The following is an 18,276-nucleotide window of genomic DNA, read 5'->3' as shown; positions in this document are numbered from 1 at the left end:
GGCGTCCTGTTCTGCCCCTCTGCAGGGCTGTCTGGTGAAACAACATCTAAAATTAAACTACCAGAAACGAGCTTGCTTTTGGTTTCCCCAGAGGACTGAAGTAGGGTGGAGGGAACAGGTTAGAGGCTGTATAGATTTGAAACAGTTGTAAGCCAACAAGAATCATTTCTCTACCATTGTGAAGATAAACCTTTTTTTTTTTTTTTTTAATGTATTTACCTCAACCTTAATTTGCCTCAAAAGCATGTTTGTGAGCATTTTGTACAAGGGGCCATAGTTTTGATTGTTGCTTTCTTTAGCATGTAACTTTGCTAGTAAAGTTTTAGTTTTCAGTTTTTAAAGTTTCGTTGCAGTCATTTACAATCAATTGCCAGTTAATTATACCTAAAATTCAGCAGCTTGGATGTTTAATTTATTGCAGCATAATAATCTTTTATTTGTGTCTTGGCATTTCTGAATCTCCTAGTGGCAGCTTTGCATTTATGAATCTGTGGGAGTCTGTGCCCTTAGTGTACTGCAGGGTGAGTGGGTCAGGCCGCAGTTACGCTTTAAGCAGTGTGTCTGCTGCGCGCTGCCCCGGAGAAGGGAAATGGCAACCCACTCCAGTATTCTTGCCTAGAGAATCCCATGGACTGAGGAGCCTGGTGGGCTGCACTCCATGGGGTCACAAGGAGTCGGACACGACTGAGTGACTTTACTTACTGCTGCGCGCTGACAGGGTCTGGGTCCTAGGGCTTCCATGGTGAACAGCTGGTGGAGGGCAGGTGAGCGTGCATTTCAGGAACATTGTTGCACTAGAAGGAGCCTCTGGCTTCTAATCCGGTGTCAGTCGCCAGTAGCACCAGGCTGAGCTAGAGAATCCCTGATCTTCCCTTTGTTCGGGTGACGGGAGTCGATCCCTGGAAGGGTGTAATCGCGCTTGTAAATTCCTCTGGAGACATTGTGTATGTCTGTTTTACTTGTTTTTTGTTTCAGCCCCATCCCCTGTTTCTAGACTTTAAGGGCACAAAGGCTGCTTGACACTTTTGGTTTCCTACCAAAGCGGGAAATTTTTAGTTTAAATGGGCTTATTACTGAGTAAACATTTTTATTTAGTGAATACTATAAGAAAAAAGAGATTTGTTTTTCCACTTGGAATTTTTATAGCTGCTGATAACCCATAAAATAACCAGGTGGTATTACCTGCTTTATTTTGACTATTTAAAAATAAATTTATAATTTTAGAATATTGGAAAAAACATAAATTTACCCGTGTTACATGTTATACTGTGTACATTATAATAATTCTAGAGTTCAGCTGTATCTTGAGTGATTATTTTAATCCTTTTTGTGTTCCAGATGCTATTATTGAGAAGACCTTTTCAGCTATAAAAATGTGATTTGCCTTTTGTAATTGAAAGGGTTTAAGGGCCATTTACTGAAGGGCTAAGTAAGATTTTCTGTGATCTAGTTGAGAATCTTTTGTCTCTCTGTCCATCCATCCATCTTTTTCAGTGGTTGCTTGAGGGTGTATGACATGGATCCTTAGGTTGAGTGTCTTATACTTCCAATTTATCTCTTCTGTCCTTGGTCTTATGGTTGTCATGTTTTACTTTTATATATGCTACATACTTTACAATACATTGTTATTTTTGCTTTAAACAAAAGTTTTTTTAAAGAACTAAAAAATTTACATTATCTCTTAAAAACATTTAGGGAAATCTCTTCACTATTTTAGCTGCATATTTCTCGTCTTAATTCCATTGTGTAGATCACAGTTTCTTTCTGGAATCATTTTCCGTCTGTGAACTGTGAACACTTTTGGAGTGCAAGTTAGGTTGTTGACAGTCTGAAAAAGTGTTTTGCCTTCATTTTTGAAGGGTGTTTTCATTGGGTATAGAATTGCAGGTTAAAGGTCTTTTTTCTAAGATGTTGCTTTACTCTTTTCTGGTGTTCATGGTTTCTGATGAGAAGTCAGTGGTTTTCTTGTGTGTAAATGGGTATTTCCCCCACTTTCTGGCTGCTTAAATTTTTTTTCTTTCTGTTGGTTTTCAGAAATTTGCTCTAATGCCTCAGTGGTGTGTGTATGTGTTTATGCTGCTTGGGGTTCATTGAGTTTGGATCTGTGGGTTGATTCTTTTAATTGAATTTGGAAGACTTTTGACTTTTATGTGTTCATAAATTTTTCTTTTCCAGTTTCTTTATCCTTCCCTTTGATACGTCCTCCAAACAGGATCACTAGCTTGATTGAGTTCTATAGGTTTTGGATGCATTGTTTATATTTTTTCTGTTATATTCTGTACTTATTTTCAGTTTGGTTAATTTATACTCCTCTTTTTAAAATTCGCTGATTCACACCCCCCCCGCCCCGCCCCCCCGGCTCCAGCAGTGTTTAATTGCTATTTGCTATTAGATCCATTCAGTGAATTTTTCACTTCAAACATTTTTCATTTCTAGAATTTTTTTTTTTTTTGGTTTCCTTTTATAGTTTCCACTTACCTGTTAAGATTTGTTGTTTTCTTCTTTTGTCCATAATTTCCTTTATATTTTAAAAGATTTCTGATCATTTTTTGTCTGCTGATTTCATTGTTTCTATTATTTCTGGGTCCATTGATGAAGTTTTTTCCTTCTTGAGTCCAGACTACATTTCCCTGCCTCTCTGTGTGCCCAGTGACTTTTGGTTGGATGTAGGTGTCTTTAAGACTGCTAGGCTGCTGAGCCTCTCTGGGTTTTGTTGTCCTGATTTTAAGAAGGGCTGAATTTTGTCCTGAATAGGCAGTTTGCTTGTTGATCATCTTGATCCTTGGAGGTTTGTTTCAGCCTTTTAGTAGGGCTAGTACAGATCTCCCCCTGAAGTAGAGGCTTTCCGGGGTCTCTGTGCAGTGTGTATTGGGGCTTTTCCACTCTTAAGTGATTGGAACAAGTGCTCGTAGTTCCAAGTGTGAGTTGTAGTAGTTGTCACTTGTCTGCTAGCCATCAGCCTTTGCTCTCTGCGCGGCCTCACGGACCTTCCCCTGAAGGCTGTGCAGTTGGTATGTGGCCACGGAGCCGAGGGGATCCTACATGTCGATTCATGGGGCTCCTTCTCTGCATCGCTCCCTTACTTCTCCTACCTGCGTGACAGATGTCGCGTGCCGTGTCTTGAGCTCTCGTAGTCTTGAGCCCTCAGGTCCGGTTCCTCAGCTGAGCAGGATCCTGTGCTCTGGGCTCCCCATCCCCACCCTGTGCTCTGGGAGTTGTCTTCAGATAGAAAGAAAGCCAAGGTGACTGTGCGGCTCACCAAGCTTGTCTCCCTTTTCTCCGCAATCACAGTTCTGTGCAACCTGTTGTCCACTGTCTGAAAACAAGCTGTTTCATATGTTTGACCAGTTTCGTTAGTGGTTTGCTGTGAGCGAGGTAGTTCAGTATCAGGCACTCTATCTAAAATAGTCAGAAGTGAAAATCTGATACTACGGGCTTTAAAAAGAAATGTTTTTATTCTTATGCAGTTGTTATTCTTAACAGTTTAATACAAGATTTACTTAATGTCTCAGACTAATAAACCCAGGTGGTTTCATCTTGTTTGTAGACAACTGAATATGCTTTTTTGGCTAGTAGGGTATTGTGTGTGTTTGTACACGTACGCATGCATTCTGTGGTGATATATTTTGGCTACTAACTAGAGGGTAATAAATCCGTTCATTTGTTCTTAAAATGAGATAATTTACAGAATCATAACATAGTTTCACCTTCATATATATTTATTTAACACTGACTGTGGAGGCAGGCACTTTGGTATGTGCTGGGGATGTAAAAGTGAGTAAGGGAAATGGTCAGAAATTGACTATAGCCTGTGCTCCAATCAGACTGTTCTTTATTTCAGGCTCATGAGCCCCTCATTTTAAAAATGCTTCTTTCATTCTTAGCCCCCTTCAGCTTTCTCCCTCCCTTTTTGAACCATTTCTTCACATTCTAAATATTCCTGATGCATTCAATTCTTTCTTGCACAGAACAGATATTTCCTGAATTCAGGCCGTGTCTCAGGCGCTGTTCTTGGTACTAATGGTGTCTTACTTGTGGACTTCCACTCAGGTACCCTCTTAATTGTGTACCTTTCTTTTCAGCTATCATTCAAAGTCCAACTGGCTGGTTTTTCTTCTCTTTTGTTATGGGTATGTCATGTTGCTAGGAACTTTGGAGGTGGTTTCTTCCCACATAAGCTTGGTTGCCCTTCCCTCATTTCTAAAGGAATTCTGGAGACTTGGCTTCATAAAAATTTCTGTATTTGAATGTCTTAGTTTTAATTAACTTGAATTATTTTCATTTATTTTTGTTCTTTTATATTGTTCCATCTCTTTAAAATCCAATCTGGATTAGTACCATCACAAGGATAGTCCCCTATCAGTATACTAATAACAAAGTTTCAGGTTAGCTGCAAGTGATGCTGCATGTGGGTCTCATATCAGAGATAGTTAAACTGGGTGTGATTTCCACTCAGGGTTTTCTCCCAGGCTTTTTTATTTGGTATTTCCTCTATGTCTGTCTCTGCCTCTGTTTTGCCCTCTCCCAGTCTCTCAGATCTGTTCATGAAATGTTTCTCTAGAATCAGTGCTAATCTCTACTAGAGCTCTAGCTATTACCGTTTCTTGTTAGACCATAGTGAGGAAGCTCCTTTATTTTTTAGTAAACTATTTATCAGCAACATTTTTATGAACCTTAAAAATGTCCCTGGAGGAAGAAATGACAACCGACTTCAGTATTCTTCTGGAGAATCCCACGGACAGAGGAGCCTGGTGAGCTACAGCCCGTGGGGTCTCAAAAGAGTCGGACGTGACTGAGCATGAGCGTTCACATTCATTTACCAATAGTGTTTTTATGAACTTTAAAAAGTTACAAAAATATGCTCATGGTAAAAAGGATCCAGAACAATATTAAAAAATGAAGATAGGACCTTGCAGTGCATACTTCTCTCCAACTTGCCTTTTATATTATTTGGCAGCAATTTAAAACATTATTTTGGAATTGAACTCCACGTAATGGTTTTGAAGATAATTTTGAATTGTTTCATAAATTTTTGTATTAAATTAAAATATCTGCTATTGCAACGTGTTATGATAATGTTCTCAGGCTAAAATATTATTATAAATGATTTTTAATTTAGTTGAGTAAGGGTTACATATCATGGCAGATGCAGGTTATACCATATCTCCTGAAGTGCTGTTTTGTACGCCAAATGAGCTCTAACATCAGCAGTTTCATGTAGTTCAACCTAATCTTTATTGTCGTCATCTCTGTTATAGGATAAACTGAGTCTTCTTTCTCATTAACATTTGAATTAAAAGGGAAGATGGAAAGTTGCCGTGATGATTTGCTTGGTTATAAAATCAGGTTGACAAGAAATTCCCACATTAGCTCATCTTCTTGGGTCTTATTATAGGAGGGGAATGATTAAGTGAACACCTTAAATACTTCCTGACATTGTGAGAGGAAACCAAACGAGTCTCTTTCTGGCAGTTGAGCTAAGAAAGGAGACAGTGAGCGTGTGGCGGGCATACCTATTCATGCGGCCTTAGTGCTAGAAGCTTAAGTTTCCTTTTACTTCACTAAATAACTAGTAATGTTACCAGGTAGTTACAGTAGGTTTCATCATAAATATTTAGTAGCTTTTTAAAAAACCCCACAACTGAGAAACATAGTTACTTCTTGTTGATCCACATTTAGATTACTACAGCAAGTTTTTAAAGGAACAGCAGATTCTTTGTCACCTTCCATACCATCCTTACGGACAGGAATATGTTAGTAAACCCACAAACCCCAAAATCTGTTAGAGGGAAAAGCCTTATGGTGTATTGCATAGCCAGAATATTGCCTATTTTGGGATTATCTGCTACTTGCATGAGTTGGAAATAGCTTTCTTTTATTAAGATGAGCAGTTAGATGTTTTCAGTTGCTATTCAAAGCAGAATCTGGTGTCTTGTTAGAGATGTGGACTCTCAAGCCTTGCTCTAGTCTCTTGAACCCGAATTTGCAGTTTTAACAAAACAAGCCTTAAAGGTGATTTGAAGCACATTAAAGTTCGAGATGTGCTGTCTCAGATCATGAGTGGCGTTGTCACCCCACAGAACAGTGGCTCAGTTAACCCTCAGTAAACGCTTGTTGAATTTGATGCGTGCAGTTCACTGGATCTAGATTAAGAAAGTGAAACAAGTGTTGTAGGCTGATAGTTTTGTAGGCAGGTAGCAGTGATAATCATGCAGCAGCTGTCCCTTTCTTGGGTATTTCCCTCATGGCTATCTGGATGTCGAAAAATTACCAATCTGACCCTCAAAATGCTTGAGTCTGGTTCTGCTCACACTGGGTGATTCGTCACTGTCTTGTGGTTGTGTGTGTGTGTTTGTATATCTATGCAAGTCAACAATAGTTTATAGAAGTAAAGGAGTAATTAGATTTTGATGAGTGAAGGATGTATAATCCACACTGTCATGTCCCACTTTTGTGACCCCGTGGACTGTAGCACACCAGGTTCCTCTGTGCGTAGGATTCTCCAGGCAGGAATACTGGAGTGCGTAGCCTTTCCCTTCTCCAGGGAATCGTCCCAACCCATGGGTCGAACCCAGGTCTCCTGCATTGCAGGCAGATTCTTTACCAACTGAGCCACAAGGGAAGTCCAAGAATACTGGAGTGGGTAGCCTATCCTTTCTCCAGGGGATCTTCCTGACACAGGAATTGAACTGGGGTCTCCTGCATTGCAGGCGGATTCTTTACCAGCTGAGCTATCAGGGAAGGCTAGTCAGTTGTGTCTGACTCTTTGACTCTCCAACTGTATAGTCCATGGCGTTCTCCAGGCCAGCATACCGGGGTGGGTAGCCTTTCCCTTCTCCAGGGAATCTTCCCAACCCAGGGATCTCTCCCTGGGGATTCGTTACCAGTCAAGCCACCACAGAAGCCTGTTGACAAGAAACAAACCTAAGATTTAAGGAAATAGGTTGAAAGTAAAAGGATGGACAAAAGACAGCATGTACAGATTAAGAGAAGGCTTGTTGTGTCATACTGTTGTCATATCAGACAAGGTGAAAAGCATTACTGGAAGGAAAGAGGGGCAGCTTATAATGACAGAAGGCCTTGTTCATCAGGAAGGTGTAACGACTTTATGTGACCCAATATATAACCTATATGGGAGATTTTTAATACACCTCTCTTGCTAACTGATAGAACAAGGTACATGCAAAAATAGAAAATACACGTAAAAGAATATACTTAATATAATGAATAAGCCTTTGATTAGACTGATTACAAAGAGGAAAGTGAAGGCCTTGTTAACCAGTTTTAGGTGAAGGGACTGTGACTACTGTACAGAGCACTCTTCCAGGCGACGCAGTGTCAACCGAAACCAGCGTGCATTTGTTTTGGTGAATTTGATGAGCTAACTTGAAAACATAGACGCACAAAGGGCTAAGAATAGCCTAAACATTCTTGAAGAAGAACAAAATTCTCTGCTAGATATTAAAACTTCTGAAGCTACCATGATTTAGGCAATCTCTCGTTCTTACACATAGATGTAAGAATTCTAGGTAAGTCTTTATCCAGCAGAACGAAACAAAGAATCCAAAACACATGTATGAATATGTGAATTAAGAAAATATGACAACACAGGGCACTGGGAAAGTTTGTCGTTAATCATTGCTTCTGGGTTAATTGGATATCCACTGGGGAGGGAATGAAACTTGATTGCTGTTACAGACTCACAGAAATCAGATCCAGGAGCAATGCACATCTCTAGATGTGAGGGATAAAACTCGACTTCTGGAAGATAACATGGGAATTCTTCATGACTTTGGTATAAGGAAAGATTGCTTAGACACCAAGCATACTAATTTTAAACCAAAAGTTGCTAACAGTAAGAGATGGTGTTCATCAAAAAATACCATTAAGAGAGAGACAATACAAACCATCTATATATAGCTAGCCAGTAAGGGGCTTATATCCAAAATATGTTAAAAATGTAATTTTAAAAAATTTCAGAAATCTGTAAGAAAATGACTCTTGATAGAAAAATCAAAAAGCAATCTGAATGGGCTTTTCATGTAAGTGGATATCCAAGTGACTGATAAATGAGAAGATGCTCATAGGCAGGAGGAAAATGCACATTAAAATCACAGTGGAATACACACCTACTTTCACGGCTGAAATTAGAAATACTGATGATTCCAAGTGTTAGTGAAGGAGTGGAGCACAGGAAATTTTCATTAACTGCTAGGGAAAAAAGAGATTGATTAAACAAAAATTGAAGAAAAAACCAATAGGACAACATCTCTTTGTATACCAAAAAGCAGTCACTTCCTAGTAGCCATGTTTATAATAGCTCTGAACTGGAAATGTGTGAGCTAAGTTGCTTCAAGCAGTCGTGCCCAGCTCTGAGACCCCATGGACTGTAGCCCACCAGGCTCCTCTGTCCATGGGGATTCTCCAGGCAAGAATACTGGAGTGGCTTGCTGTGCCCTCCTCCAGGGGATCTTCCTGATCCTGGGATCAAAGCTGTGTCTCCTGTGTCTTCTGCATTGCAGGTGGATTCTTTACCTATTGAGCCATCTGGAAAGTGGAAGTCATCCAGTGTTAATCAAAAGTAGGGTAAAGTAATGATAACAAACAAGCCACAGTTTATAAGCCTAATACTAAGCAAACAAATTCATGTACATAAATGAATCTGTTTTTGGAGGTCAAGGTAGTAGTAACTTTAGGGGACGAGGTCATTAGATACTGATTGGGAGGGATCATACGATGGTATCAGGGATTTTTGGAATGAAGGCAGTTTTTATTTTCCTGTCCCCACAGGACAAGGTTGGCTAACCAACTAATGATGATTGGTTAAGCTGTATACTAATGATTTTTCTATATGTTATAAAAAATAAGTTTAAATACAATATGTAATGACATTGATGACAGAAGCAGAATCTAGTATTTTTTTTTTTAAGTGCTTGTTATGTACCAGGTTCTATTCTGCATGTCTGCTGTGGTATCAAGTTAAAACTTGTACTGAGCCTAAAGGAACAGGGTTAGTATGTTAACAATAATTCCACTGCTGTAGGTGGGGAAACTAGGACCCAGAGTGGTTAAATTGCCATTCAGAGCCTTATAGTCTGTTTGCTCTATTTATAAGAGTTTTTTCTAGATCAAGGACCTCAGTTCTTTTCATATTCATTTAAATATATTCCTTCCTAGTGTTTTATGTTTTTAACATGCAGAGTTAACCTCCCTCCCAATTATTTGACATTTAGGTTTCCAGTTTTTTGCTGTTGCAAACAATACCAAGATAAACATTCTTCCCTAATTATCTTTGTGCACATCATCTGTTACTTCCTTAGGATAAAAAGATTTTTTAACTGAACAAAGTTGCTCTGCATAATTGGATTTATTTTTTAATTATGAGTAATGACATGTTTAGAGAAATCATCCCACCTGTCATCATAGGAACATTATCCTTAACTTATTTAGCAGATATTTATTAATCTTACTCTTTGGGTCAGTTAAGGACTGTATGCTGTAATGGAGGGAAATAGAAGCTAAGGTCTAAAAGCAGTGCTAAGTAGGAGTTGTAAATTTGAGATTTACCCTGTGGAAATGGTCCCTCTAGCCATCTGAAGAAATAGAGGGTTGCACATGGGCCAAGAGAGAGCTACTAGGAATCTACTGCATTGTCTAAGTGAGGGACTAGTAAGGGGATGAAAAGAAGAGGTGAGTGTTCTTTAGGAGGGACTTCTTCTGCCTCTTGGCTCAGGCAGTAAAGACTCCGCCTGCAATGTGGGGGACCCAGGTTGAATCCCTGGGTTGGGAAGATGCCCTGGAGAAGGAAATGGCAACCCGCTCCAGTATTCTTGTCTGGGAAATCCCATGGACGGAAGAGTCTGGCGGGCTATAGCCCATGGGGTCACAAAGAGTTGGGCACGACTGAGGGAGTAACACGTTTCACTTTCACTTTTCATAGGAGGCACAGTCAGCAGGATCGGGCTGCCATTTGCATGAGGTGGTCAGTGGAGGAAGAGATCTCTACTGTGACTCCCAGAGCTTTGATGCTGGTTGATTGGGTGGAAGACAGTGGCATTTGCTGTGTAGGATATATTCAGTACTTATACAGGGTGTGTTCAGTACTTAGATAGGATATAGTCAGTGCTTAAAAATTAAAAGAATGGTTTGGCCAGCCCAATACTTTCCATGTATTAAAAGCACTTTAACCTTCACCACAACTGTTGGAGATAGATATTATTATCAGGAAATCAGGTGTGCAAGGTCACACAGCCGGTGAGTGTGGAGCTGAGATTGCAGACTGCAGCAGTCTGGCCAGGGATCTGTGCTCTTTACTTTGGGGCCAGCACTATTATATGTTTCAGAACAAGTTGACTTTAGAAAAAGTACCCCAGTGCTGACCAGTGTGGTATGTGGTGTGGTCAGAGTTTGCTAGTTTACTCAGCAAGACAAGCACAGGTATGCTGGGCCAGTGTTGGTTGGCCAGGTTTTTACAGTTTGTCTTCTGGCTTTAGTCTGTGTTTGCAAATTTGGTTGAATATAAGAAGAAAAGTGTTTCTCATTTCCTAAAGAAAAATTAACTTTTATTAGTTAGCTGCCAAATGCTTTCAGGAACAAAATCTTCATTTTTCTTTTCTGCTGTGAAAAATCATGACCATGGTCCCAGCCTACCTGCGGGATGATTCTCGATTGTTCGTTTTTGTGGCAGGCTTTCCTGGTCTGGGTTCTCTAAGGACTGTATTGGAAGACTCAGAGAAATTTGTTGCCATGAGTTGTGTACTCAACTTTTAATTACCCGTGTCAGTGGTGAGCACCACTGGGACCAGTTTTCCACCTGGTTTGGGGGGATGTTGGTTATTGATGGCCATACACCTGGCAGTTGCAGAGCAGACTCTCGGCAGTGTTCCTTTGAATTGATTTCTAAAGAGCTGATCTGTTGGTCAGGCCCTTTGCAGGAATTCAGAGATTACTTTTGCAACTTATGGTTCTTAATTGATAAAGATCTAATATGTGAAAGTAAATATTAAAGGTTATTTCCACTAGTTTACAGAAAGATTTGCTTAAGGTTTTCTCTTGAAACAGGCTTATATATACTCATTTTAATCAGTGTTAGGTTTTGTACCATTTATTGTACAGCAGTTATGTTGAGTATCATATCCTTGTTTGCCGTTTTAAAGACTTTTAATATTTATAGAACAACCTGAAATCCTTATTTTAAAGAGTTATCAGATAGGTCAAAAGATAGAAACGTCAGGATATGAGTGCATCCATTAAACCACACTTGTTATCTTCTCGCAGGAGGAGAGACTTCAGCATGCAAACCTTCATCTGTTCGGCTTGCACCGTCATTTTCATTCCATGCTGCTGGCCTTCAGATGGCTGGACAGATGCCCCATTCACATCAGTACAGTGACCGTCGCCAGCCAAACATAAGTGACCAGCAGGTTTCTGCCTTATCTTACTCTGACCAGATTCAGCAACCTCTAACTAACCAGGTATGTTCACAATGTATTCCTGGTGATTTGTTGGGATGGCAGTTTATGCCTCAAAATGATAAAATAGTAAATAGGTGAAATTCCTTAATGTTTTTCAGTTTTGCATGTGATGGGGGATTCCAGATTGACGAAAAGACGATGTTGAGAAATTTGTATTTGAAAGTTTGTTGGATTTTTTTTCTTTTTCCTTATGTATTTTACTTTAATTCAAATTTTCTCATTCTGCAGTGAGAAGGGGGAGTTATTTCTAATAAAGAATATTAGTTAAAATTTAAAAACTTTAAAGCTGTTTTTATGGGAAAGCATTTAGGTAGAAAAATGTAAGTTATAGGAAAACAAGTCAGATTCCATTATAGCAAACTTAAAGTGCAGACTTCCCACTGTTTGAAATTACTTAAGTATACTTTTATAGAATTAAATATGAAACTCATTAAAATTAAAAAGAAAAAATGTAAATTAACCATGCTTCTCATTTTAACACTCAGACTAAAGATTCAGTGATTTCACATAAGATGGATAGTGTAAAGTGCTATAATAGATGTAATATGCTGACACCTCTGGATGTATATACATACATGCATGTGTGTATAAGTGTGTATTTTTAATATCTTCCTGAGTTAACTGTATCCACTATGTTGCTTTTTTGATTTGGGGAGTTTTTTTTTTTAAACTAGCTACAGTTCTGGTAAAGTCTCCTTCCTGAGTGTATGTGCGTGTTTAAAATGACTGTTTTCCCATGTACTTAGGAATTCGGTTTGTCACTGTTTAGATCTTTTAATGTAAACAAAAACTTAGAAAATTTCAAAGTACTTCTAACGCTGGATTTTTTGAGGAAACGTGTTTTTTTCTAATTCAATAACACATAGTTTTAATGAACTATTGGCTACTGTGCATTAACATGGCGTGGTCTGCCTGTCATGAGACGTGGACTTCAGGTCCTGACTCGTGATCTGGCTCTGGGACTCGAGTCAGATACCTGGACCCTTCTTTCTGTTCCTTGATTATAAGATTGGGACCTTGGAATAGACCCACCTAAGTAACATCATTATTTGAGGACCCTCTTGTATATATTATAGTAAGATTTGATCATAGTTGAACTGACTTTACATTTATAAAATGACACTGCATGTGAGTAATAACAGTCACAGTTAAATACTAAGGTAAATTATGGCAGGACGTAAGAATTTGTTTTATACAGTAAATAGAGAAGTTGTATGTTTAAGAATTGGAGCAGTTGGTCAGAATTGGAAAGTGTTGTGTATACCAGAAGAAAATTCTTTGGACACCCAAAAAGAGTAATAGCACAGTCATCTGTTCACACTGTACTTTGAAGAAACAGAGTACGTTTGGATTAATTTTCCCACTTGTTCAAAATCGGCCTATCAGGCAGGCGTCGTTTTCAGTCTCTTTACAGCTGAAGGGCCTGAACTCCCATTGGTGCCTTCTCCAGGATTGTAAGCAGTCCTGGGCCCAGGCCAGGCTTGCTGCCGCTTTCATACAGCGCTCTTTCAGTTCTAACACTTGGCGTCTACGGAGGGCTAGGGAAAACATCCAGTCCTTTAAAGTTATTGTTTGTTCATATGATTGTAGTTGGTAATTTAGTTAGCAAAGTACCTATTTTTAGATACAACCGACATCTTGAGGGTTATTTTCCAGTAAGAGATAAGTTACTTAGCATTTCCATTTTAAGCTGTAAAATGTTTTTGAAGATTCATATGATGTAAAAAAGACCATCTTTTAAGTAATAATATTTAGCCAGATACTTCAGCCAAACTCCAGGAATCCTGGAACCTAAAAGGCAGTCAGATTAAAAGCTCATTTAGGAAATGAAGTGTAAAGGCACTGATGTGGTGTGGTCTACGGGCATCAGATATGGACTTCAGGTCTTGTCATGAGCTGATTGAGGGACTTGACTCAGGGCACCTGGAACCTTCTCTCAGTTCCTTGAATGTAAGATTGTGACCTTAGACTGGATTCACCAGAGTACTTTCTATGTCTAAGGTTCTCTAATTTTGTTACTTGATTTCCATGTTTCTTACTAATCATCCTATCGGTGCTTTTTAAATAAGATTTATTGTACAAGTAAGTTGAAAGGAACTAACTTAACATGTTGTTTCTGGTAGTCTTTCTTGTGTGAGTTTATTTCATATAAGTTTAACCACAGTTTTATCAAAAGATAAATGTAGTAAAAGTAAATGTAGACAAGTGTGATTGATGTTCAGAATGCCGTCTCTCTCTGGGCTGTTTTCAGACTACCTTTCATGGTTCTTAAACTGTGTATTCTGGATATGTCTTACATATGCTATTCAGGTTTATTAATAGCTCTCAAAATAGCAAAAAAGGCAGGACATAGTGTTTCTCATTCTCCACTACATATGAAAATATAAGGGAAACATAAATAAAATAAATGGAGAAATCAATTTTAAATGAAGTCCTAGCACTTAACACTGTGGGCTCTTCTCAAGGAAGATTGAGCTCTTGTAACAGGTGTGAACTCCTGCTTTGTGTGTGTATGCGAGAGAGAGTGATCTGTGTCTTCACACAGGAGTGTCGGGATGAGGCTTCTTTTGGCCTCCAGAGCCAGAGAGCTGCGGCCATGGGAGGGGAGCTCGCAGCTTCCTCTTCAGTGAGGACGCTGGGGTGGTGTGGAGGCTGGGGGCTCCTGGCTCCTCTGAACACCGCGGGCTTTCGTCCAGCAGTGGAAGGGAGGAAGGGAGCTGGCCACATTAACTTCTCCTGACCTTGTGACTGTGAGAAGGTGGAAGTGGATAAAGCATCAGATGCTTTGAGTCTTAGTATAGATTTATAACTGAGTATGTATTTGGACAAGTTATTTCCTAACTCTGGATTGGTGCTTATTGTACCACAGCAGTGAAAAACAGAAGATAGGGTTACTTAACATGAAATTACAATGAAAGTTAGTGAAGAAAGAGTTGTTTAGTTTGTAGAAATGAATTTGTTTTTTCAAAATTCATGTAGAAATGAATTTTGAGTGCCTGCTGTGTACAAGGCACCATCTCAAGCAGTGAAGTGCAATCTTATCTAAAGGCCAGTTTTTTGTGGGTGGAATTCATCTGGTTTATACATACAGATACCCCTGAAATAGTAATTTCTGTGGCCAGAGTACATAAAAGTAAGATATTTAGAATTAGCTAATTGGTGTGGCCTTGTCGGCAGTTTGGCTAGTTGTGGAAGAGGAGAGCAGTGTTTGGTGACATGGCAAGCCCGTAGCACACACTCACATACATCAATGTTGGTTTAAGAGAAACTACAGAGGCAGGACAGTTCTGGTGTCTTAAGTTGTTGTTCCCAGGTTGTTATCCTCACATTTGGCTCAAATAAAATTTCCACTTGTTTCATTGAAAAAAAAAGAGGAGTACAGCTAGGTAAGCACTACGATCGCGCCATCTCTTCATGCTGCAGGGATGGGGTTCTCTCCTGTTCTGTCCTGACAACCGTCTTCTCTGTTTGCTTATTGTGGGTTCATTTTCCTAAGACTCCAGACGTTTCTCTGAGGCCTTTGTGTGATATCTAGTGTCTCTCTGCCCCTCAGGTTGACTAAAGTACCCTTGGAAGTACCCTGGGGGCTCGCTAGTTTTGCTCGTGTGTCTGTTATGAGAGCTGGACAGCAGCCCAAGGGTGACTGGCGGTGGTGATTGAGGGTACCTTGATGTCTGTAATTGCCTTGGAGGATCTGTTGGTTACGGAAGACCCTCTGGGAACCCCTTTGCTGAGGCTTGAGATGAGGTAGAGGAATTGGGTGAACACACCCTCTAGGGTCACTGGGTTGCAGTATTTCTGGGTGTGTTGTGTTTGTGTTTGGAGGACGTTGATGTTTCCTATTCCATCCCCCATCTAGCCAGAGGCTCACAGTTGAACCCTGACTGCTTATTGGATGATGAAAGAGACGTGGGTTAGCTTTGGGTTGGGAGTGTGGTTGAAATGAGTTTTTAAAAAGAAGGTTTCATTAGCTTTAAGGTGTTCTCTGGAACTTACTTGTGGTCAGCTGCTAGTGTAATTGTAGATAGGGATATTGGTATTATGGATTCTCTTGTTTATTCATCACATATTTATTAAATGTCTACTGTGTTTCAGACAGTATGTCTGCTCCTGTTGTAGGCAGAGGGAGTACAGCATTGGTCAGCTATATCTGCCCCATATGGCGTTGTCCCAGTAGTGGAAGGAGGAGAAAAAACTAAAACCAGTAACCCAGTAAACGTATACCAGGATATTAGGTGGTGGCAGGTGCCGTGCAGGGTGGGCAGAGGGAGTGTGGAGGGGGCATTGGATGTGTTAAGGCAGAGGGTGGGTCTCCTTGGTCAGCTTGAAGACACGAGAGCAGATTTCAGCTGTGCTCCTGGCAGGTGCTGTGCAGAGCGTGGGGTCTGTCTGCCTGTTGTGAACCAGGCCAGGTTGGAGGAACCATTCAGAAGAAATTTTTCCTTAGGCTGATTGTACAGTGGAGAAGCCCTTTGGGGCAGCCTCTGCGTGTCTCCTGGACCAGGGGGATGTCTGCAATCCTCTCGTTAAATTTGGGGGACAAAACTGAAGGCTTTGCAACTGGGTATATTATTTGCTAATTTCATTTATTTGTTCCAGTGGTTTTCTTCATTGGATTCCGGTTGAAAGAGATGACCAAGAGAGAATGTTTCATATGAATGTTTCATATTCTAATGTGGATGTCTGTTTTGTTTTAAATATGAATGCACAGGTTACGGAAGAGGGAGTTCATACCAGTACAGTATAGTTAAAGTGCTAGTCTTCTCTGTCTATTTAAGGTGATGCCTGATATTGTCATGTTACAGAGGCGGATGCCCCAAACCTTCCGTGATCCAGCTACTGCTCCCCTGAGAAAACTTTCTGTTGACTTGATCAAAACATATAAGCATATTAATGAGGTAAGAACTATTGATTTGTTATTACGGTGTCTATCTCGCCATAGAGTGGAGGAAACGAGTTATTTTGTAGTGTGTTTAAACATATTAAAATTACTTTTAATTCCCAAGGATTGTCATATTGATGATTATTATGAAGACTGGTAAGTTAGCGGTTTATAGATAAAAGCGTCATAATTGTGTAAAAGAAAGATGCTATATAAACAAGAATTGTAAAAAGATAATTGTGAATAACTTCCCTTCTTTTTCAAAGTTATATTTAATACATGCTGAGTTATAATTTGTATAATACCCCTTCTCCAAAACTTCAGAGGAAAGGGAGGGAATAGTGATAATGTAAAAGTATGAAAATGTTACAGAATTTTGCTTAAATTTTTATGTATCTGTTTCTGCTTTTGCCAGAGATGTCAGGAAGCTCTGATATGTGTTTAATGCTCAGTTAACAGGCGTTTGGCCTAGTTTATCTGATAATATCTATGTTTGTGTGGTTTAAAGTTTTCTTTTTAATGTGTGTTCTTTTTTATCTGTATCCTTTCGCTGGTACGATACCTGAAAGCCTTTTTGGTTTGGGATTAAGTAGGATAAAAAACGTAGCACTGTGAATTACTCATCTTCCAACGTGACTCTTCACTTTGAGAAATTATTTTTCTGGTGTTTTAGCCCTTTGGCTTGGTTGTTATTTGCTCCGAACATCAACTCTAGCTGTATAGTGAATTATTAAATGAGCTTTTCTGGAGATGGGTGGTCACGCCTGTGCTCTCTTTCCTCTTCCAATGGGGCCCTACATACTTCCACATTAAAGACTTATCTTCTACCAGCTTGAGAGCCATTTAAAAAGATGTTCTTATGTGTATATAGATTTCTTAGCAGTTTGGTGCTGTTTAATGCCAGTATTATTGTGGCAATGTGGCAAGATAAAATTGAAGTGAACTCAATGAGGAACATTTCTAAGTTGGATTTTGTTTACAATTTATATGTTCTAAAAGATGTTTCAAACTAGTTTTTGGTCATCTGAAAATAATCTGATAAACTAATACTATTAAGTAGCTTTGTTGAAGCTTGTTTTTAACTGTTACCTTGTAAACTAGTTTTTCTGATATTGATTTATGCAGTGTAATTTATCATTTCCTCAAAGTTAGTTACCAGTTACTTGAACTATTGCCTCATTAATTACCAACTACTGGGAGAAGGCGATGGCACCCCACTCCAGTACTCCTGCCTGGAAATTCCCATGGACAGAGGAGCCTGGTAGGCTGCAATTCATGGGGTCGGGAAGAGTCGTACATGACTGAGCGACTTCCCTTTCACTTTTCACTTTCATGCATTGGAGAAGGAAATGGCAACCCACTCCAGTGTTCTTGCCTGGAGAATCCCAGAGACGGAGGAGCCTGGTGGGCTGCCGTCTCTGGGGTCACACAGAGTCGGACACGACTGAAGCAGCAGCAGCAGCAGCAGAACTATTGCCTAGTCCACCTGTTATTTTGTACTAGTCTTAGAAACTGTTTTATAAGAAAAACAGATACAAGGAAAATAACTCAGTCTGTGATCATCCACAACTTCAATGACCTTTAGTGTGGGGGGAGGTGGCCTGACTGGTTTTCGTTAATTTCTTGTCATAAGGTTAAAGCCGGGCCTGTCTCAGAGGCCCTTCCCATATTAGTAAAATATCAGTTCATATACATTTCACCTTTCATTACTGAAATCTTTTGCTTTAGGATCAAATATAAAATTGGGATTGACTAGAAGGGGGCACGGTTAGCACTTGTTGTTTATATCAGCATATATGGGGTCACAAAGAGTCGGACACTCCTGAGCGACTGAACCGAACTGAACTGATACATTTTCCCAAAGTTCCTTATATTATACACTCTTAAGATCTATACCAGCTCACTGTATGTAAATTACAC

The 18,276-nt window shown here is 39.6% G+C and overlaps 1 protein-coding gene across 5 annotated transcripts in view; it reads left to right on the top strand.

Annotated features, from left to right (window-relative positions):
* Positions 1 to 18,276, top strand: part of DYRK1A (dual specificity tyrosine phosphorylation regulated kinase 1A) — a 144,436-nt gene that overhangs the window by 90,801 nt on the left and 35,359 nt on the right. For 3 of the 5 annotated variants that reach the window (XM_040264036.1, XM_040264002.1, XM_040264010.1), the window contains 2 exons: positions 11,278 to 11,474; positions 16,253 to 16,372. In XM_040264036.1, the coding sequence (XP_040119970.1) occupies positions 11,355 to 11,474; positions 16,253 to 16,372 (240 nt within the window). In that variant the 5' untranslated portion in view covers positions 11,278 to 11,354. The remainder of the gene's footprint in view (positions 1 to 11,277; positions 11,475 to 16,252; positions 16,373 to 18,276) is intronic. The other 2 variants (XM_040264027.1, XM_040264019.1) reach the window with 1 other exon arrangement.

Source organism: Oryx dammah, unplaced genomic scaffold (assembly GCF_014754425.2).
Source record: "Oryx dammah isolate SB20612 unplaced genomic scaffold, SCBI_Odam_1.1 HiC_scaffold_2, whole genome shotgun sequence".
In the NCBI taxonomy this organism is placed as follows: Eukaryota; Metazoa; Chordata; class Mammalia; order Artiodactyla; family Bovidae; genus Oryx; species Oryx dammah.
Note: the sequence above shows the minus strand (reverse complement) of the source record. Positions and strands in the feature narration are given on the sequence as shown.